Raw genomic sequence first — 23,478 nt, 5'->3', positions numbered from 1 at the left:
ATTCTGCATTTTTATCCAAATCTATGCACACTTACGAGGTCTGTCCAAAAAGTAAAAGACCTTTTTATTTTTTTTAAAACTATATGGATTTGAATCACGTGTGACTGCATCAGCCAAGCTTGAACCTTCGCTTGCATGCGTGAGTTTTTTCACGCCTGTCGGTTGCGTCATTCGCCTGTGTGCAGGCTTTGTGTGAGCAGTGGTCCACACCCCTCGTCGGATTTTTATCGCGAGCAAAATGTCTGAATGATTTGGAACTTTGCTGCATCAAATTTTTCCAGAAACTGTGAGAGACCTCCAGGTGGACACCATTCGGAAAATTCAGATGGCGTTCAGGGACGATTTTATGGGGATTACACAGATTAAGGAGTGCTCCAGCCGGTTTAAAGGCCGCCCACAGTGGCTGAGAGCGCGGCGCACTCCGAGCGGCGATCGACAGGCAGGTCTGTTACTTTTTGGACAGACCTCGTATACTTTATAGTTCATGTTGGGCACGACTGCTTTCAAATACCGTCACTCGTTCAGCCGTTGTTAAACTGCCAACGGTTCGGTTATCAGACACACTCCGCTCTCCACCAACTAACCGGTTTCACACTAAGATGGGCCACCTATTGGCTGGCAGAAGTAGGTCAAAATATGTAGAGAATTATGGGAAAGTGCTGATATCAAAATCCTAGAAGTGCATGATCCAGTCGCTGTATTTAGTGTCTAGGGACAAAGTAAAGAAGTCGCAACTTCAAATCCAGCAAATCATTTTGACAATTTTCATACCGTCCTGATAAATTCTTTGATTTTCATTTGTGAATCAGTTCCACGTCATTCTCATTTGTCGCACCATGACACTCTCCCACGCGCATGCTGCTGTCAACGCCAGAAGTACCTCTCGCGAGCGGACATCTGCAGTTCCCTCACCCACAGTATTGTAAAAACGGTGACTTCACCTTCCCTCTCTGGCAACATTAAAGCCCTGTATGGTGGTAACTCACTAAAATAAGATGACTTGCAGCTGTTTTGTGCCCCCTATTGGCCTGACATAAAAAGAACTTGCAACAACATTTTGCCGTGTCAAAAATCGTTGGTGCTTGTCTTGCGGTCTTACCGTAGTTTTTCTTGCTCTCTCCTGGCTTGTTCAGCCTGTGCTTTCAGCTGGCGCTCTCTCTCCTCCTTCTCTCTTGCGACGCGTCGAAACTGTTCGAAGCTGTCGCTGGAAGAGCGAACGGAGGAGGCCGGGGTGGACTGGGACCTCTGAGCCAGGCTGGCCCAAGAGCCCATGTTCTTCAATTTCACATCCTAAGAGAAACAAAAACAGTAAATAAACAGGAAGAGGGTAGAGCTAATTCCTGCCAGATTTGGAAAAGTCAGTAAAACACCATTGTATCTTCCTCCATCAAACCTCTTACACACCTGTGTTTTTTGGGGGGCAATCAGAGTTTTGGGCTCTTGTTTTATTTTGACATCTTGCTGTGAACAAGGTGGAACCGGGGAGTCTGGGAGTCCTGCACCAGGCCGTGTAACATCCAATGGCTTTGTATCTAATAAGGAGAATCAAACAAGTCATGACAACATTTGCTTGTGCAAATTTAATCAGCTTTTTCTTAATTATTTATTTAACCAGATAAAATTAACTGAGAAGCAGTTCTCATTTTCAATGACCTGGACAAGAGGCTTTGGCTGGTCCTGCGATTTACATTTCAAAGTAACGCATATCAAAAATATACTGCATTATCATCTACTGCCACAAGATGGCAACATCTACATGCATGACAAGTTGATCTAAACAAGGTGCTATTTGATCCACACTCTGGAGCAGCCAACCCCCATTAAATAAGAAGATCTGAAAGCACTTTGTGGGATAGCCCCAATGAACGTGGATGGCTAGGCTAAAGTAAGGCTAACTGTACTTTAAAAATTTTACTTCCACTGAGTGAGGCAAACGTGTACACGTCTAGCTCACTTGTACTCACTGTGAGTTAGTTTGTTGTCAGGGAGTTTGTGCGTTTCCTGACGCAGGGTGGGGCTGAAGGGCGATGGGGGCAGCACGGGTGACTGGGATATCTTTTCTTCTTTGACTCCCATCATGTTGGACCTCAGCTCCTACAAACAAACATATGGCACCTTGAAAATGTGATAAAAACACACATGGTTCCTTTGGCTGTTGTATTTTAAAAGTCAGACTGAAGGCTTTCAGCATTATGCACATATGCATTTTGCCAGATAACATCCAAACCTGAATGACTGCTGCTGAAAACAAATGGAGGCTGCATTGTTCTGTTTAATTACTTCAATTTTTATGTATGAGCAACAAAACAAGGTGGCGTTACATACAGCTGAACCCATTTGAATACATACACACAAAACACACTTTTGCTGTTCTTCTCATTTGCTCTCCTCTTCCCATTCCTCAAATGTTTTATTTTGGCCAAAAATATTAAAATTCACTTTGAAATCCATGTTTTATTGTGTTTCTGTCATTCATCTGTCAAAACACAGCTGATCTGCACCAACTGATTTGCGCGTTGCTATGGTGACGACCAGAGCGGAGTGATTATAACAGTGAATTAACTCGCCGAACTACGTGTGCGTATACACGAAAATAATGCACGCCAGTTAGACATGGAATTCTCATTGACCATGGTATAATCAGTGGTAACGGCCCCCTAAACCACGTGGAACCGGTTCTTTGGACAGGAACACTTCTTCTGGCAACTCTTCACACAGGTCATCCATTATGGCACCAGCTGGGTTTTGACCAAACACTTCAAATGCAGTTGTGTCCAGACCCATGCTGATTTCTAATTACAGACCTTCTTGTCAATGAAGTAAGACTAATTAGGCTCTTCATCTCTGTTTGGACTAAACACTTCATGGACAGACAGGTATATATGCTGGGCTGATGTCATCCCAAACAAGGTGTGTCAGACCCCAACCAGGCATGAAAGTGGTGAAAAACAAAAAAAGCTGAAACCCAAAATTCCTGAAAATTTTTTAACTCTCGAATCTCTGAAATGCAATCTGGGGCTATTCCAGACAAACTGCAGTGAGTGCAGCATCCATTTTGGTGTGAAAAAAAAAACTTGTATTTGAAAAAGATTGAAAGGGTTAATGAAAATAAATTTCTTGGGGCAATAACAGATGACAAAATCAGTTGGAAACGACACGTCAAATATATACAAACCAAATTATAAAGAAGCATTTCAGTGTTAAAGCAAAAGATATTCTGGATCACAAATCTCTTCACATCCTATATTGTTTCATTGTCTTACCAGATTTCAATGACTGTAGAGCTCTGCAGCAATAACTACATGAGTTCAATAAAATCACTAACTATTCTTCAAAAAAGGCAACACGGGTCCTTCATAATGCCGCTATCAAAACAGTAAAATTCCAAACAGCGCAGGTCTTGCACAAAGCAAAAAAAAAAAACCTTTTACCAAAAAGCATACTGAAATTGGTCAGGGCTCCTTGAAGATGAATAAAATCTGTACAAACAAGAAAAGATACATCTATCAACTGTTTCAGAAGACTATAACAGGTCAGTTTAAGATAAAAAAGTAGCTGTTACTCAGACATATGTTCTTTAAGGTTTAGCAGGGAAAAATTTAAAAGAAGGCGCACGCTCACGGCTCAAAAACCCAGAGGACCCCTTATTAGCTGCCCAAGTCGCCTGATGTAAAAAAAACACTAAATTCAGTACTGAACACTTCCTGCGCTTCCTACTGATTACTGATCTAAAAAAAAAAAAAAAAAAAAAGTCCAGGCAACTGACAAAAAAAGAGGAAAGCCGCCAAAAAGCAGAGATTTTTCATCGCTGCCTAACACCGGCACACGGTCGTGATCTCAGGGTGGCTAGCACAATAACAACTTAGTCACACTTCAGTCTGGGTTCTGTAGAGGATGTGGTGTATTCTCCTCGTATTCTCCTACTATTCCAGAAGAATATCCATAAAGACGCTTGTGTGACTGCCACGCAAACGTCACTTAACCAGGGTCTGAAGGGCCTGCATGGAGCGATATTACTGACTAACGTCATCCTCAATTTGAATGAGAATGATGTGAAATATAAAAAGAATGTGATAAAGAGTTACGTTTTTCCAAAGGCTTTTTTGCTTTACATGTGTAATTTAACGTGAGGTTATGTGAGATTTTTTTGTGTTCTGTGTAGTTGGCTGATATACTAAAAATCAATCTTGAAATATAATTAAACATTCTGAATTATTACAGCATTATAATTACTACATAAATACAAGCTAAAATATAACAGCCAATAGATGACCAGTAGCCAACTTTCCCAGATAGCCTACACAAGCTAACTAATGCCAGCGTAAGGTAACGTATGTCAAATCAACTATTTTGACCCAACTTCCTATCAAGTTAAAAACAATGGATTTAATGGTCAGAACTCAGAACAGATTAACAACAGTAATTATGAGAATAAAGAATGACACCCCCAGGGGTCATTCTATTCAACAGGCTATGGCTTCAATAAAAGCTGTGACCTTCTTAGTGGCAGTTAGTAAGGTCACATTAGCGTGATCAGCGACTCCTCAGACTTAAAAGTACAGTGTCACAGTAGGGGTTGCACTGTTTAAACCCCACCCAACAGATCCTGAAGGTAACTGATGATGTTCTTTTCTTCCTCCCCCCCCACCTTTTTTTTTTTTTTTTTTTTTTTTTTTTTTTTTACAGCAAAACACAACAAAACAGATCACATAAACATTTTGACATAGAGAGTGGGATGTAGAAGAAAAAAATAAATAAATAACATACAAAAAAATTTAAAGAATAATAAAGCATCCAGATTATCATGTATACAGGTCCCATTTGTTCCAGAGTTTATGGAAAATGTCCAAGTTTAGGTTGAGCCCAAAAGTTACTTTTTCCATCTGCCTGATTCCAATTACTATGTCAGTCCAGTCTTTGATAGTTGGAGCCGTTTGGGTCATCCATTTCTTCGTGATACCTTTCTTTCCCGCTGTCAACAGTATATTCCATAAATATTTGTTTATTTTGTTTGTTGTCTGAGTTTTCAGGCCCAGGTACATAGTTTTGAAGTCTCGCGGAATGGTGGTGTTATAGATATGTCGTAGTGCATTATTAATCTCCATCCAGTATTTTTGAATTACAGGACATTCCCAAAACACATGATAGTGGTGAGCCATTTGGCAACATCCTCTCCAGCACTGAGTGTTTCCTTGTGAGTAGTGGGTACTTTGACATGGTGTTAAAAAAAAGCGCGATACACTTTTCCAGCCAAATTCCTTCCAAGTATGAGAGTTTGTGGTCCTCCATTGAGATGTACATATCATTTCCCATTCCTCATTTGTTAAAGCAAAATTACCTTCATTTTCCCATTTATTTTTAATGTAGATAGTAGAATGATTGTCCAGGTTATTTATGGAGTTATATAATTCAGATATTATCCCCCCAGAATGTTCTGACTTATATGCATTAATAAAAAGATCAATTAAGGGATTACGGTCCTTGTTGCTTTGTTTAATTTCTAGGTTGTAATTGTTTCTTATTTGTAAGTACCTGTAAAAATCATTATCTTCTAAGCCAAAGGATTCTTTTATCTTTTCAAAGCTTTCTATGTAATTTTCTTTAACAATCTGATAAAACATTTTTAGGCCTTTCCCTATCCAGAACTTAAATCTTGGATCTGTTTTATTGGCACAAAACTTGTATCGTAAGCAAACCAGCTTATGATTTTCACATCCTTGTTAAGTTTGTGTGTTTTCATTAGTTTTTTCCAGGTATGAAGTACTGAGTATATGCAGGGATTCTCAATCTGTTCAATCTGACCCAACTGTTTTTCATCCGCCATCAGAGCCTGCACATGAACATCCGGTAATATCCATCCATCCATTTTCTTCCGCTTTATCCGGAAACGGGTCGCGGGGGCAGCAGCTCAAGCAGAGCCGCCCAGACCTCCGGATCCACACACACCTCCCCCAGCTCCTCCGGGGGAACCCCAAGGCGTTCCCAAGCCAGCCGAGAGATGTAGTCCCTCCAGCATGTCCTGGATCTAATTATTACTGCTTTGTTTTTTTGTTTTTGAATGTGATTCATTATGTGCAGGGTTCGTCTTATATTGTCTTGGGTCTGTCGTTTATAAATGAATCCTGTTTGGTCATTATGAATTAAGTTTGGCAGTATCCTTTCCATTCTCTTGGACATAATTGAGGTGTATATACGATAGTCCACATTCAAAACCGAAATTGTCCTATATGAAGCACAGTCTAGTAGATCTTTCCCTTCTTTAGGTATAAGTGAGATGATGGCTTCTTTCCAGCTAGGAGGGATTTGAATTTTTTTGAGTGCCCAATTGAATGTTGTTACAAGCAGTGGTATAAGTGGTTCTTTTAATGCCTTGTACCACTCTGAGGTGAATCCATCACTCCCTGGGGACTTGTTCTTTAACATTTTAATCGCATTTTGTATTTCCAATATTGTTATTTCCGCTCCTAATTTTTTATTCTGTTCCTCAGACACGGAGGGTAAATTGAGACCATCCAAAAAGGTTTTTATTTCATCTTCTTTACCTGCAGAAATCTTGGAAAAAAGTTTTTTGTAATCTTCAAAAGTAGATTGTATTTGATCTTGTTTAGTTAAAATTTCATTATTCTGTTTATTTCTTATTTTAAAGATTGTTCTTTCAGGTTGTTGTTTCCGAAGTTTCCAGGCTAGTATTTTATAAAATTTCGGCCCACTTTCATAATATTTCTGTTTAGTGAAGAGGATTTTCTTCATTATTTCATGTGATGATATATCATTCATTTCGTCTCTGATTTTTTTGATTTCCTGATGCAAGAGAGGATTTTTGTATTTGGCATGTTCAACCTCCAGCAGTTTTAATTTGTCCTGCAGTTCATTTAGCTTTTTCTGTCTCTGTTTCTTTTTCGTGGCAGCAATGGCAATAATTTGGCCCCTCATCACCGCTTTTGCTGCGTCCCAAAGGATGGGTGGAGTGGTTTCGCCCGTATCATTTTCCTCTAAATATGTCTTAATATTCTCTGTCATTTTTCTTTTAAACAAGGGATCATTGAGCAGACTGGTATTAAACCTCTAAAGTGTATTTTTTTCATTTTTCTCCCAGTTCTATTGTAATGTAGATTGGGGCATGGTCACTCAGGTCTATTGTTTCTATAGTTGCATTTGTTATTTTTATCCTATCGTTTTTAAAAATAAAGTAATCTATTCTAGTATAGACTGTGTGTGCATTGGAGAAATGGGTATATTGGCGAGTATTGGGGTTCATTTCCCTCCAAATATCAATTAAACCAATATTTTTGATTGATTTGTGGAATTTACTATGTATTACTTTTGTGGTTACCTTTGAGTTTGATATGTCCAAAGAGGGTTGAATATGTAAGTTGAAGTCACCGACGTGCTTTTTGTTGTGCGCCATTGCGGCTCCATCCCGACGCGCGAATTCCTCCGCATGTCTTTCATTACAAAATCTCCTGTAACAGTGGAATGTGCCGCAAAAGTGCTGATGTGCACCTCTTCCGCAATTTCTCTGGTAGTCAGACGACATCCCGGACCAACACAGCCTTCACTTTGGAAATGATCTGGTCATTTCAGCCTGTCGATGGCCGCTCGGAGTGCGGCGCGCTCTCCGCCGCAGTGGGCTGTCTTTAATCCGGTTGTAATGCTCCTTAATCTGTGTGACGCCCAGAGTATCCTCACCGAAAGCCGTCTGAATCTTCCGAATGGTTTCCACCTGGCTGTCTCTCACAGTTTCTGGAAAAATTTGATTCAGCGCTGCTCCAATCGCTCAGCCATTTCCCTGACAATGAAAATACGACGAGGGGGGTGGACCAGTGCTCACTCAAAGCCTGCCCACAGGCGAATGACGCAACCGACAGGCGTGAAAAAACTCACATGTGCACGAAGGTTCAAGCTTGGCTGATGCAAGTGCACATGATTCAAATCCATGTAGTTTTATAAAAAAAAAAAAAAAAAAGGTCGGATAGTTTTCTAACAGACCTCGTACATTTAGTAAAGTGATCAAGTTTCCATTAATATTCCATTTAATCAGAATATATCTGCCTTCCTTATCTTTATGTATAAAACTCTGTTCAAATAATCGACTTGAGATCAGAATTGCCACTCCTCTTTTATGTTTACCCATGTATGAGGAGGAGTACAATTTAGTATAGCCGAATCTAGTTAATTTTGAATGTTCTATTTCATTTAGATGAGTTTCTTGAAGGTATACGATATCTATCTTTTCTTTTTTCATTTTCGTTAAAATGAGCTAGCTCATTTTAATGCTAGCTAGGTCGACCCCTCCCCTCTCCGTTGTTACTTTTTATAGCTGTTTTTTTTTCTAGCAGTTTAATACTTCTGTTCGTTTTTCAGTTGAACTGCTGTGCATTTTAAGTAATTTTTACTCCTGTGTATAATCTTAGGAGCAGCTAGCATTTTCGTTAGCTGTTAGCTTGCGTTAGCTATTTCTGACCCTTTCATTTTTTTTACACTCCTGTTAATTATCTGTTTAGTGTATTTTATAGCTGCTGCTTTTTTACCTGTTTAATACTTCTGTTAGTTTTTCAGTGTAACTGCTGTGAATTTTAATTCATTTATCTGCGTTTGTGTGAGCCTTAGGAGTGGTTAGCTTATCCATTATTGGTTAGCTCGTGTTTGCTTGGCTACATTTTTGAATTTCTTAGTGCACAAAGTACACTACTAATTCTACTTTACACCTTCCGTAAATCCTGCGTGATGTTGGAAGATAGGGTGGCTCTCTTAGAGAGCAGTGTCCGTAAGTTAGAGCAGCTTCTTAGCGTAGTGGAGTTAGATGTTACGGGCACTCCAGATGAAGTTAGTGTTGGGCCGGCTAGCAAGCCCATTTGCATCAGCTTAGAAACGCCGGCTGTGGAGGACGGCTTTCGGAATGTGGCTAGGCGGAGGAAGCCCCGTAGGGCTTGGTGCCCGGTTGTGGCACCCTGATCACACTCACCAGTGCGAACTGTGAATCGGTTCTCCCCCTTGGATTTGCCAGATGTGAATTCTCTGAGTCCACGAGTGACTTCCACTCCTGTCTCCAGGCTGAAACACCGGACTTTAGTGATAGGGGATTCTATCACCCACAAAGTCAGGTTACAGACGCCGGCTGACGTTAAATGTATTCCTGGGGCCAGAGCTCCCGACATTGCGTCTCATCTTAGGGTGCTAACGCTGCAGAAGGGAAGACAGACGAAGGAACATGACATGAGATATAGTCACATAGTTATTCACGTTGGCACCAATGATATCAGGATGAAGCACTCAGAGGTCACAAAAATGGACACAGAGAGGACTTGTGACCTTGCCAGAAAGATGTGTCGGCATTGATTAATAGTCTCTGGTCCCCTCCCCTCCCGAGGTACTGATGAGGCGTTTAGCAGGCTGACATCATTAAATAGGTGGCTGGCGCAGTTTTGTAGACAGCAAGGCTTTAGCTTTATTGATAACTGGCCTTCGTCCTGGGGCTGCCGTGGCCTGCTGATGCCGGACGGCCTCCGCCCTACTGGGGAAGGCGCCGCCATCTTGTCTGTGAACATAGATAGAGCTCTATAGGGAGGGTAACATTAGGAATCTACAGCAGGCCATGGAGCAGGTGATTAGAGACCCTGCAAGGCTTATGACAAATGTGGGTGTGGAATCCATTAGCTTAGAGGGGAAATTAGTGCAGAAAATCCACTATGGTGATAGTGCAGTTTATCTGCCAGGGAGGGAATTTCAACAAGTTGAGACTGTGGCCTGCTCCCGTAGACGTGTCCATAAAATCCATAAAAATCAGAGGGATATGCTTTGCAAACTTAATACCCATTACTATATTGGATCATGTTGAAATTGAGGATGGCCCAATGGTTGCTACAGCAATATCAAAGATTTCATGTCTGCTACCTACAACGCGTGTGGAATATCTCAAACCTAAACCTACTTCTAGGCATCTTATATATGCCACTCTGGAACCACCCCTAAACCCAAACAGCTCAACTGTCAACCCCACTGAGGTCCTTAGACTGGGTCTCATTAACATAAGATCACTGTCCTCAAAATCATTGTTGATTAATGATTTAATTATTGATCATCACTTAGATATGATTGGGTTATGTGAAACCTGGCTTAAACCTACAGCTGTCCTCCCCTTAAATGAAGCCTGCCCACCAGCATATACATTTAGTCACGTCCTTCGTGATGCGAAGCAAGGCGGGGGTGTAGCTCTTATTTATAAATCTAGGTTTAGCTTATTAGCTGTTGGGGGTCACAAATATAACTTGTCTGAGCATCTGATTCTCCGCTCCGCTCAGGATATTATGCATTGCTAAGGTCAAAGAATAAAAATCAGCTGTATTACTTTGTCACTGTATATAGGCCTCCTGGCCCATATACTGAATTCTTAGATGAATTTGGTACGTTCATTTCTAACTTGTCAATGAGAGCAGATAACATTCTGATCATTGGTGACTTTAACGTTCATATAAATAAGCCTTCTGATCCCCTCTGCAAATCATTTATGGAAGCTGTGGATGCATTAGGATTTCGGCAATGCATTCGGGATTCGACGCACATTAGTGGAAATACCCTGGATCTGGTTCTCGCACGTGGTATTGCTGTCACGAATATTGACATCATGCCTCTTACATCAGTGGTGTGTGATCACTCACTTATTAAATTTACAGTTTCACTGCCGTGTTTAGTGGAACAACAACCTTATTTATCATTACGGTGATGCATCAACTCCTCAACTAAGACTGAACTAGAAGCTAGACTGCCTGATGTCTTGGCCTCACTTTTGACAAATACCCAGCCAGTAGACAGACTTGTGGATAGTTTAAACTCAGTGCTCAAAACGACACTCGACATGATTGCACCACCTGTGTTGAAACCGCACTCCCCCAAATCGCAGTCACCCTGGTTCAATGATTACATGTGTGACCTCAAGCATAAAGCAAGAGGTCTAGAACGGAAATGGCGTCGTTCAAAATTAGAAGTATTCCACCTCGCGTGGCGTGATGCTATCTTAGACTATAAGCATGCATTATTGGCTACAAAGTGGACATATTACTCTGATTTGATCAACAAAAACAAGCATAACTCAAAGTTCTTGTTCGACACGGTGGCAACACTTATTCATGGACAACTACCTGTAGTTCGCTCTCCTTTTACAGCACAAGATTTCCTGGATTACTTTGAGAAGAAAATAGATGACATTAGGTTGAACATATCCCAGCATGCCTTAACCCAGCCACTACACCATGCTATTGAGGTGGGCGCCACTACTGAGGTATTAAATAGATTTACAGAATTTGATGGTATCTCTCTAGATATGCTGACGAAACTTGCAACGTCAACAAAAAGCACAACCTGTTTATTTGATCCTATACCAACAAAACTGTTTAAGGACCTGTGGCCCACTCTTGGGCCGATTGTGCTGGAAATTATTAATCTTTCTTTAACTTCTGGATCTGTTCCTAAACGTTTCAAATCTGCAGTGATTAAACCATTACTTAAGAAACCTAATCTTGACCCTAGTGTATTGAAAAATTATCGGCCGATATCAAATCTATCATTTTGCTCTAAAATTCTGGAAAAAGTGGTGTCACGGCAGCTTGCAGACTATCTTACTGAGAATAATCTCTTTGAACCGCTGCAGTCTGCTTTTAGAAAATATCATTCCACAGAGACGGCTCTCACTAAAGTGGTGAATGATCTTCTGCTTACAATGGATTCAGACACCACTACGGTTCTGTTGCCGTTAGATCTCAGTGCTGCATTTGATACAGTGGATCATCATATGCTACTTGATAGGCTGGAAAATCATTTTGGGATTACTGGGAGTGCCCTTGCATGGCTGACGTCATACCTGACCAGTTGTTCTCACTGCATTTTGTACAGTAACACTACCTCTAACCGTAGTGACATGAAATTTGGGGTTCCTCAGAGGTCTGTCTTAGGCCCCCTGCTTTTCTCCCTTTATATAGCACCCCTTGGGCACATATTGCGACGTTTTGGGATTACCTTTCACTGCTATGCAGATGATACTCAGTTATATATGCCGATAACTGCTGGTAATCTCGTTCACATAAAATCCTTATAAGATTGCCTTGCAGCAGTGAGAAATTGGATGTCTCGGAACTTCCTACTTTTAAACTCTGAAAAGACTGAAATGATGGTTCTTGGTCCAGTGAGACATCGGCATCAATTTGACCAGTTAACACTCAGCCTAGGCTCGTGTGTCATACATCACACTGACAAAGTGAGGAACCTTGGGGTAATTTTTGATCCTTCGTTGTACTTTGGCCTCCATATTAGAAATATTACTAGGACTGCTTTCTTCCACCTGCGAAATATAGCAAAGATTCATCCCATCCTGTCTATGGCTGATGCTGAGACCCTGATCCATGCGTTCATCTCTTCTAGATTGGGCTACTGCAATGTTCTATTTTCTGGTTTACCGCAGTCTAGCATTATGGCTCTCCAACTGGTTCAGAATGCTGCAGCCAGACTTTTGACACGAAGCAGAAAGTTTGACCACATTACACCCATTTTGGCGTCTCTTCACTGGCTTACTGTCCCAGTGAGATCAGATTTTAAAGTTCTGCTACTAACCCATAAAATTATTCATGGACTGGTACCTCCCTACCTAGCTGACCTAATTAAACCTTGTGTACCGGCCCGGGCTTTACGTTCTCAGGGTGCAGGACTACTTTGTGTCCCTAGGGTGAATAAGAAGCCTGCGGGTCACAGAGCTTTCTCTTATCGTGCCCCTGTTCTGTGGAATGATCTCCCTGCGTCAATAAAACAGTCAGATTCTGTGGAGACTTTCAAGTCCAGACTTAAGACGCACTTATTTTCCCTTTCATATGGCTAGCATACTGGTGCAGTTTCGTTTTACGCTTTTTACTCTTTTAATTCATGTTGTTAGTAATTGAAGTGGGCCGCGGCCTCAACTTCACCTAAATTCTGGGTCTTTTAGTGAAGCTTAGGGCTAGTGGCCGGCGATCACCTTAGTATTTCTTCTGTTTTTCTTGTTGATTAATACTGGCAAATTATAAAGTATTTTTGTCTTTCTGATGCCTGATTCTGTTTTTTCTCTGTTTAAGGTACAGCTCCATCCAGAGATGGGAGTTGTGTTTGTGTTGGCGATCCTCCTGTCCTGTGCACCAACAGCAATTCTTGTGTATGCGTCCGTGAATTGTTCTATGAATTATCTCAGTGTTCTCAGTGAAAACGTAAAAAAAAAAAAAAATTGGCAGAACCTCTCTCTAAGCTGCTGTGCTCTCCCGCCTATTTCCGCTTGACTTAACTTCATTCATACACTCAACAAAAATATAAATGCAACACTTTTGGTTTTGCTCCCATTTGTATGAGATGAACTCAAAGATCTAAAACTTTTTCCACATACACAATATCACCATTCCCCTCAAATATTGTTCACAAACCAGTCTAAATCTGTGATAGTGAGCACTTCTCCTTTGCTGAGATAATCCATCCCACCTCACAGGTGTGCCATACCAAAATGCTGATTAGACACCATGATTAGTGCACAGGTGTGCCTTAGACTGTCCACAATAAAAGACCACTCTGAAAGGTGCAGTTTTGTTTTATTGGGGGGGGATACCAGTCAGTATCTGGTGTGACCACCATTTGCCTCATGCAGTGCAACACATCTCCTTCGCATAGAGTTGATCAGGTTGTCAATTGTGGCCTGTGGAATGTTGGTCCACTCCTCTTCAGTGGCTGTGCGAAGTTGCTGGATATTGGCAGGAACTGGTACATGCTGTCGTATACGCCGGTCCAGAGCATCCCAAACATGCTCAGTGGGTGACATGTCCGGTGAGTATGCCGGCCATGCAAGAACTGGGACATTTTCAGCTTCCAAGAATTGTGTACAGATCCTTGCAACATGGGGCCGTGCATTATCCTGCTGCAACATGAGGTGATGTTCTTGGATGTATGGCACAATAATGGGCCTCAGGATCTCGTCACGGTATGTCTGTGCATTCAAAATGCCATCAATAAGATGCACCTGTGTTCGTCGTCCATAACAGACGCCTGCCCATACCATAACCCCACCGCCACCACGGGCCACTCGATCCACAACATTGACATCAGAAAACCACTCACCCACACGACGCCACACACGCTGTCTGCCATCTGCCCTGGACAGTGTGAACCGGGATTCATCCGTGAAGAGAACACCTCTCCAACGTGCCAAATGCCAGCGAATGTGAGCATTTGCCCACTCAAGTCGGTTACAACGACGAACTGGAATCAGGTCGAGACCCCGATGAGGACGACGAGCATGCAGATGAGCTTCCCTGAGACGGTTTCTGACAGTTTGTGCAGAAATTCTTTGGTTATGCAAACCGATTGTTTCAGCAGCTGTCCGAGTGGCTGGTCTCAGACGATCTTGGAGGTGAACATGCTGGATGTGGAGGTCCTGGGCTGGTGTGGTTACACGTGGTCTGCGGTTGTGAGGCTGGTTGGATGTACTGCCAAATTCTCTGAAATGCCTTTGGACACGGCTTATGGTAGAGAAATGAACATTCAATACACGAGCAACAGCTCTGGTTGACATTCCTGCTGTCAGCATGCCAATTGCACGCTCCCTCAAATCTTGCAACACCTGTGGCATTGTGCTGTGTGATAAAACTGCACCTTTCAGAGTGGCCTTTTATTGTGGGCAGTCTAAGGCACACCTGTGCACTAATCATGGTGTCTAATCAGCATCTTGATATGGCACACCTGTGAGGTGGGATGGATTATCTCAGCAAAGGAGAAGTGCTCACTATCACAGATTTAGACTGGTTTGTGAACAATGTTTGAGGGAAATGGTGATATTGTGTATGTGGAAAAAGTTTTAGATCTTTGGGTTCATCTCGTACAAAATGGGAGCAAAACCAAAGTGTTGTGTTTATATTTTTGTTGAGTGTATATTCCCAAACAAATCTGTATAGCCTTTGAACTGGTGTAGAGTGATCAGAAACAAGTTATTATTAGGTTAGTCTCTAGATATTAACATGGAGCTCTTACTTAAATTGAACTGAGTCAGTTTAAAAGAAAGACTTTAACAGCTGAACATAACACTATATAGTTATGCATAACATTGAATATAGTTTAAGTTTCTCATAAAGTGTAACTTAGTTGAAAAAGAAAAATGTTACATAGGTAACCATCCATATAATCTATACAAAAATATATATCCATATAAAAAAACAGGCACAAGTTTCAAATTTATCAGTAAACTGAACCCATGAGTGCGCTTCGCTGGGTTATAAAGTCACATTCTACTTCTCTGAACTCCGTATCTTCTTAACGAATTCCTCTGCTTCCTTCGGTGTTTTAAGGGAGTATTTTTTACCTTCAAATGTTAACAAAAGAGTAGCAGGAAATGCAAAGCCGAATCAGAGGTTCCTTCTCTTAAACTCCTCACAGACGTGACGAAATTCTGCGCGTTGCTGGCGCACACCATCTGCCAGGTCTGGCGTGAAGAAAACTCTCCCATTTCCGTAAAAGAGATCTTTCTTGGTCCGTGCGACCTGCAGGACACGTTCCCTGTCCCGATGATTCAGGAAACGCATGATTAGTGGCCTGGGTGGGTCTGTTTCTCTTCTTTTTTGCCCCAGTCTGTGCGCTCTCTCTATCGTGAAAGTGGGGGGCGTAACTCGGAGCCCTTTCAGAATCTCCGGGATAATGCACTTGAGAAAATCTTCAGTATCCTCTCCCCTTTCCTCAGATTCTGGGATCCCGTGAAGTATTAGATTCCCCCTGCGTCCTCTCGATTCAAGATCCAGAAGTTTCCTCTTCATAATATTGTTTTCAGCCTGCAGAGATTTCACCTCGGCTTTCAACTCAGTCAGCCCGTCTGTGTTGTCCGAAATACTTGGCTCCGCCTTGGTTACGCGCTGATCACACCCACCCAGGTCTCCTTTTAGCTCTGCGTAATTTGGTCAAATCTCGCATTGTATTTTGTCTTTAGTTCAGCTTTGATGGACACCATTTCTGCCTTGAGCTCGACCAGCATAGCCATGATTTTGTCCAGCACCGTATCTTTCGTCGCCTCTTCCCCAGCCACAGGAGGGCCCTCACTCATGACTCCGCTGCGTGGAGACGTATGCTCCGTCATGTTAACGTTAGCTTGTGGGGCTAACTTCTCTCAGAGGCTGGAGTCCATCAGTTTAGGCTGCCTGGATGTCACTGAAGTTTTCGCTTTCAGAGACTTCCTCAAGTTTGCCATACCACAATATGTGTCGTCCCTTTTTCTTTTTTTTCGGGAATAATGAGGATTTTTGTTCAGTTTCGGCGGAGACACACAGGTGTGCGACCAGTTACACCCAAGCCATCTTGGAACCCCGGTAACTGATGATGTTCTTAGATCTCCACGTTTTACAACATTCCATATCTGGTTTACGAAAAGGGAGGGGAGGGTTTCTCCTGGGAAAACGCAACACATTTTTCGTGTTTCCATACGATACACTAGTTGAGTCAATTAGAATGTTGACTTTATTTCCAGAGTTAACTTATTTTAAAATGTGCTCAACTCCCAATTTGAAGTCCTCTGTAATTATCCCTGCCCTGTGACAGACTGGTGTCCAGGGTGCACCCCATCTCACGCCCTATGACTGCTGGAATAGGCTCCAGCCCCTGTGACCCTTAATTGGATTAAGCGAGTATAGAAAATGGATGGATGGAAGACTCCTTGTACATCTGGTGTTCAGTCATTGCATCTGGGGGGTGGGGGGATGGACGACATCTGCCCAGTCAACATGCAGAACCACACTTGGCCCACTGTGGTGACCCCGACAAAAATGGAAGAAAATTGAAATCTGTTTGGGTGTTATGAGACAGACAGTTCTTCACTGTCAGGTTTTCAGTGGGTTAAAGGTTTATATCCACCAAATGACTCTGGCTCTAAACATTGTGCAAAATTCCAGAAATTTGCCATTATAGGCTTGTGATTGGATAATTGACATCATCAGTGATTAAATGGAGCATCTGTGACTGTATTTAAGAACCTTCATGCAGAACAAAAACCTTTCATTTATTGCCACAAGGAAAGCTAAACAAATTAGAGTTTCAAAGTATACTAGTACGTTGCCCGTGGAATGGCGTGTGAATCCAGAATGTAATTATCAACGTCCATGGTTCGGTGTTGTTAGCTAATATCCATAGTTCCAAAAGTATTAGTCCTATCAACATTCTCTTTTGACTGCTTTCATCCTTGACCCAAAATACATAAACATACCAAACGGGAAATGTCAGCTCTCCACAGCTTGTCTGTAATCAAAGTTTTACATATGCACGCATCCATGCTTTTTGCATTTTCTGCATTCTGCCGAAAGCAGGTGCTTTTATTTTTACACACCCGCGAACTGAGACGGTGGCAGAAGATATCAAATTCACTGACACTTAACTAAACTGACTAAACCAATTCAACTACAAAAACACAATAAATCAATAACATTAACACTGTTAATCTAACATGAACCACAATAACATTTTAAACCCCAAAACCCATGGTGCATTGTAGCACAATGTTCATTGTTCACCATTCAGGGTTCTCCCCAGACAATGGAATAATGGCGTAGCGCCATTATACTGTTATCACAGTGCTGTTATATGTTTGAATCCAGCCAGGCTGTTTATGCTGAACGGACTGCTGCCTGCTCTCCCCTCTCCCGCCAGCAGCCAGCTGAACTGAGCAGAGCCACAGCACCGTAGCTCAGAGAGTGAAAGAGCACAGCGTCTCTCAATGAAAGAACAAAAACTCCATCAAAGTCTTCCAATAAAAAGAGCTCCTCCTGCCTGCGTAGCTAGTAACACATTAAGGCTTTACTTTACTTTTCAACACAGAGCCCTACAGGTGCCCACAACTGCAGAGGTAAGGGCTAAAGAAGAACAACGTGTCCGGAAGGCCCCCACAGTATGTGGGTACCCACGATGGTCCCTGGACAAAGTGCAGAAATCCCAGAGAACAAAGAGACCAGATAGACAGGAGACGGAGACAAGAAGAAGAGGAGTGTCTCTCCCTTATTTAGCAGGAGTAGGGGAAAAACTACAGAGGATCTTCAGACAGCACAAAATCCCAGTTTACTTTAAACCGATTAACACCTTGAGACAGAAATTAGTTCACCCTAAGGACAGGATCCCTAGTTACAAACAGAGCAATGTAGTGTATTCTATCAGATGTCAGGAAAATTGTAACGAACACTACATAGGTGAGACTAAGCAACCTTTACACAAAAGACTATACCAGCACTGCAGAGAAGGCACCAGTGGACCTCAGTCTGCAGTTCATCTCCACCTTAAAGACACTAACCACACGTTTGAGGGGAACCACAAGGAAGTTAAAATATTAGCCAGAGAGAAGAAATGGTTTGAGAGAGGGGTCAAGGAGGCATTCTTTGTGAAACGTTTGAAACCCAGCCTTAACCGGGGAGGGGATCTGAGACACGCTTTATCCCCTGTTTACAATGGGGTACTCAGGTCAAAGGAGTTTCAGTCTTTTGTTCATGGTAATGAGTCATTCACATCATCAGGAGAGTCATCAAGGGAGCCATCAAGAAAGGCATCCATCCCATCATTAGGAGGGACAGCTGCCCTGTCATTAGGAGAGTGCTAACTAGAGCACAATAGTTGCTAATTAGAGCTATTGTTTAGTCACTAGCCTATAGCAGTCTGCCTCTCAGTAGGAGGGGTCTGGTTAGGTTTAAAACGCCAGCTTTTGTTGGCTTCTGTTCATTCGTCTCTACAAGAGTCAGACAGAAGTCAGACTTCCAGAGCAAGAATTTTAGCTGAGGAAGCTTCTGCAATTTGAAGCGAAATGTCCTCGCGTCAAGCAACCCAGTCCAGTCAAAGAGTCAAGCTTCTCTACTATGCTTTACTTTACAGATGAAAGCCTTCATGTTTCCAAAGTTTGCTCAAATAAGCCGCAAAGATGGTGCGAGAGTGACGAGTCTCGTTCCCTCACAGAGAGAGGAGCAACCGGGGAAGGGGGGGAGTGTGAACAGCAGACGCTACACGCTATTAAAAAAAAGCAGTAAAGCAATGTTAATCAATGATCATCTTCACCACACAGCCTCAGTGAAACAGTAAAGTGTGAAAAAACTGATTCAGAAAGTTTTTCCATCCAGGGTTTCAGCTTTAAAAGATCAAATTTACTTGTTTACTTCTTACAGAGTAAGTCCCTTCGGCTGCTCCCTTGTTTGCACTCGGGGTCGCCACAGCAAATCCAAGGTGGATATGCATGTTGGATTGGCACAGGTTTTACGTCGGATGCCCTTCCTGACGCAACTCCACATTACATGGAGAAATGTGGCAGGGGTGGGATCTGAACCTCGAACCTTCTGCACTGAAACCAAGCGCATTAACTTGGCCCCCACCCCTGCAGAAGTTGTTTTTTTAATTTTCTTTTTATTATTGTTGTTTATGCACCAATGACACAAGATCAAATTACTTGTATGTGAGAACTTACTTTGCAATAAATTAGATTCTGATTTGACAATCAAATCAGTCCAGGTTTAGCTCTTGTTCAAACAAGACAATTAGGGGTTATATTGTTTCTAATAAAAAAGTATGCAATCCCACTCAGAAATGTTAAAAATAAAAAAACTAAACTGTCAACAAGACAGAAAAACTCTGTCTTACTGGATTAAAAGGTAGTGTGTCATTTTTGAAGAGGAGAGCAAATGTTATGTCCATCAAACAATGTGTTTTTAAACTTTTCAAAGTTATTTATTTTATTAACCTAGAAACATGTAAAAAAGAACTTTGACATTACAACATAAGTGTTTGTCTCTTATTCTTGCTTTCAATGCATCTAAAACCAGTCAAAATGACTCGCAACGCGAGTCGCCTCAGGTCATAATTGCCAACAGCACCGCTATACTAAAAATTTCTGGGGAGAACCCTGCCATTGTTACCTAATATCACTAATTTCCCCCAAAACATTTGTCCTACTTACTTTCCGTTTTCAAAGCATTCATAACTGACCCAAAACACATAACCAAACCGACTGGGGAATGTCAGCTCTCCCCAGTTTGTCCGTGATTGAAGCCATACACACGCACGCATACATGCACACAGAGGCCACTTGGCTATTATAATGTAGATCACCAAGGAGTATGTACATTTATGGCCTCAATTGAGCAAGAGCTCCACATAGAAAATGATTTGTCAGTGCACAAAACATCTTGAGTGATTTTTAGTTTTCACACTGGTCAGAACTGCTTTCTGTCAGACGACATTCTCAGCTGCAGTCCTGACGTGACTGAGCACAGCTCAGTGCCAAGACGTAAGAGAATCACTCACGTTTTTCTTGGTCTGCGAGGGCGACTGTTGTCCCGATGTTTGGAACTGAGGCATCTGAGGAGAGTGCATCATCAGAGGAGACGGACTCTCACGCAGGCAAACTGGAGAAAAACAAACAAACAAAAAACAGAGCTGACATAATTGTGAATCAGCTCCAACATTCACTTTGACTCACTCAAACATATGCAGCAGCAGAAGTGTTAAAAATGTCAGACAGCACAGGAGCCTCTCGTCACCCTACCTATTGGAAAAGTCTCCACTTTACTGCGCGGAGAAGGCTGCTGCCGCTGCTGCTGGATCTGCTGTACCTTCTGCTGCAGGGCCATCCCCTTCGGCTGCGCTGCTGCTGTGTGAGGGAATGACTGCTGCGTGTGCACGTGGCCTGAGGCATGCCTCTGCATCAAGGTCGGGGCAGAAGTAGCCACGGCCTGAGTGTGCAACGGCTGCATCAGCTGAGACACGACCTGCACAGGCGAGTGGGTGTGCGGGTGTGGTGGCTGGCTCGGCACAGGCGGCCGAGGTTGGAGCGACTGCAGGTAGGTGTGGACGTGACTGAGGTGCAGCGACGGGGGCGGCGTTTCAGAAACGGCAGGCGTTGGCTCTTCGTCGTCCTCCAGCAAAGCCTGTGGTGGCTGTGCCGAAAGCGTACCCAGGATGCCGTGCGACGTGGGCGAGGGGACTCGAGGGCGGTGCACAGTCTGGGCGAGGGTGAGGGGAAGCGTAGGCTGAAGCTGGGGCGAGGAGCATGGGGGAGGCTGTGAGGGTTTGGGAGGAAGTGGAGTCACTTCACTGCTGGGTCGTGACGGTTGCTGAGGAAGTGCAGCATGAACAGCTACAAACAGGAAAGAGAGAGATATGGGAAAATTTCAGGAAAGTTAGGGAATACAAAAAGAAATGAGTGTAAAAATTTCTACATTTTTAAGCGAGAATTAAGAGCAGAACATTTATCATCTAAAATATTCTCTTTAATATTCCAAAATTTTAGAACCCGTTACTCCTCACTGATGGAAACGCTAAAACGGAAGACTTCGATCCTCACAACATTCCCACGGAGATCGTCCTAACTTAGATTAATATTTGGGATTAAATTTTTTAATTTTACTTACCTGGTACAGGCATGATGGGATGTTGGTTTAGGAAAAGGTGCGTCTCCGTGGGTGTCTGGCTGATGGGTGCGCTCGTGTTCAGGAGGCTGGCAGGAACAGGAGGACCAGCCGTAGTAATGCTCGGATTGGTCTCTGTGTTTGCCTGTGGCATGTGAGGGTCCATGAAGTGAACCAGAGGATCAAATCCCGAGCCCAACAACTGGGACGAGTCCAGAGATGGGACAGATACTGGGACAGGGGGAGGGGGGGTAAATGGCGGTTTGGCTGGGGCCACTTGAGGCTGCGTCAGAGGTTGGGGCTGAGGAGCAACTGGACCAGCTACGCTGCTGACCGGCTGGAGCTGTGGTCTGTTGGTGTCCTTGTTAGCTGAAGCCTTCTTCTGTGGTTTGGGAACCAGCCCTGACAACAACAAGGAGGAGCCACATAAAAAAAAAGTTTGGAAGAGCTGACGAAGGAACACAAGAATACCAAACATTTGTAGAGGGGGAAAAAAGTGCAACGCGAACTTTTCACTGTAAAAACAAACAAAAAACAAGACATGCTGCCAGTTTTGTGTGTGTGTTTGTTACCAATCTCAGAGTCTTCACTATCAGAGGAACCACTGCTGCCTGACGAAGAGCCCGCCTTCGTCTTTTTCACATTTGTCGCCTCCAAAGGTTTTTCTGCAATAACAACCAACCAAACACATTGGGGGGAGAGGTTACCATCAACTCTGAAGTGAAAACACCTTCAGCAGGTCAAAAACTAAAAACGGACAGAGATTAGTCTCTTCCCAGAAACAGCGTCAATTCTAACGGGAAAATGGTGTACTGTTTTGTTTTGGGCTACAATCACTGAAGCAGTCGTGAAAAGTGCAGTTTTTTTCCGGTTCCCAGTGGAGAAGGGAAGACGAGGCAAATGGGAGACGTCGTGTCGGTAAGTGTTAGCCTACACAGCTAACCAGAGTAGCTATGTTCTCTCATCTGCACAACCACCTCGACACGTTTGAGCTTCAGGTCATAAACAAACTGCAACACATGTCCACTTTCCACCGCATCGTCACTTTTTGTTTGCATTTTCACTTTGTTTGCATGTAATTTGCTCAAAAATACAGGAAGTGCTGTGTTTTTGTCCCCGGAAGTAGAGAAATTACATCATATGCGTCATATTTTACGCCCTCAAAGGAGACTGCGCAGCCAAATTGATTAATTTGAATGGATCAGTGTTGAGTGTGGTGCACTCTAGAAGAAGGTTAAATGCAGAAGACAGATTTTGGTGTGTGTGTGTATATATATATATATATATATATATATATATATATATATATATATATATCTCAACTCCAGATGTAGAGATGCTGCCTTGGTCAGGGGCAGAGAAAGGAACAGACCCTAAATAATCATGTTTTGATTGTGGGAGAAAACCGGAGTGCCCGGAGGAAACCCACGCAGACACGGGGAGAACATTCAAAAGCCACACAAAGGGTAGGAAGCGATTCTATGACCTTCTTGCTGTGAGGCATCACTGCTAATCACGAAGCCACTGTGCCGGATGGATCTGAAGGAACCTTCTTGCTAAACTTGTGTTGTTTTAGAAATGCAAACTAAAACGTGATTCCAGTGTTTACTCAAGATTTAGTGATTTTTTTTTTCCTTTCTCTCAACTGGATCAGGAAACAAGTACACCATCCACTGGCTGACTTGGTAAATTAGTTTGATCTGCGATTTATCTGCTACAAAGTAAACGAGGTGTGAAAACAATACACACACCCTCCATGCTTACACATAAAAAGGAAACTGCTACGTTAATACCAGAATCAGCCAAACTTGGTCATTAGCACAGAAGTAACAGTGTTCTCACTGATAGATGCAAACTGCAGGGGGGGCCATACTAAAACCAAAAAAATAAAGTCAATTCATCCTCTCTGGAGAAGACTCAGACCATTTACAATCTGTCTAATCTGGATTTACAGCCTTTTTGTCGATCTTAAAGTGATTAATAACCTAAGCTATGAGATTCATTTTGTTTTTGTTGAAACCTTTAACGACAGCCACAGACGGATGTTTACAAAAAGAAATAGAACATA

The 23,478-nt window shown here is 42.6% G+C and overlaps 1 protein-coding gene across 4 annotated transcripts in view; it reads right to left on the bottom strand.

The window, feature by feature from the left end:
* The window catches only part of LOC117525855 (bromodomain-containing protein 4-like), an 85,701-nt gene that overhangs the window by 3,008 nt on the left and 59,215 nt on the right, over positions 1-23,478 (bottom strand). For 3 of the 4 annotated variants that reach the window (XM_034187782.1, XM_034187784.1, XM_034187783.1), the window contains exons 14-20: positions 21,983-22,075; positions 21,414-21,812; positions 20,549-21,139; positions 20,308-20,408; positions 1,965-2,094; positions 1,405-1,532; positions 1,100-1,290 (exon numbers count right to left, since the gene is read on the bottom strand). In XM_034187782.1, the coding sequence (XP_034043673.1) occupies positions 1,100-1,290; positions 1,405-1,532; positions 1,965-2,094; positions 20,308-20,408; positions 20,549-21,139; positions 21,414-21,812; positions 21,983-22,075 (1,633 nt within the window). The remainder of the gene's footprint in view (positions 1-1,099; positions 1,291-1,404; positions 1,533-1,964; positions 2,095-20,307; positions 20,409-20,548; positions 21,140-21,413; positions 21,813-21,982; positions 22,076-23,478) is intronic. The other variant, XM_034187785.1, reaches the window with a different exon arrangement.

Source organism: Thalassophryne amazonica, chromosome 15, assembly GCF_902500255.1.
Source record: "Thalassophryne amazonica chromosome 15, fThaAma1.1, whole genome shotgun sequence".
NCBI classification, from domain to species: domain Eukaryota; kingdom Metazoa; phylum Chordata; class Actinopteri; order Batrachoidiformes; family Batrachoididae; genus Thalassophryne; species Thalassophryne amazonica.
Note: the sequence above shows the minus strand (reverse complement) of the source record. Positions and strands in the feature narration are given on the sequence as shown.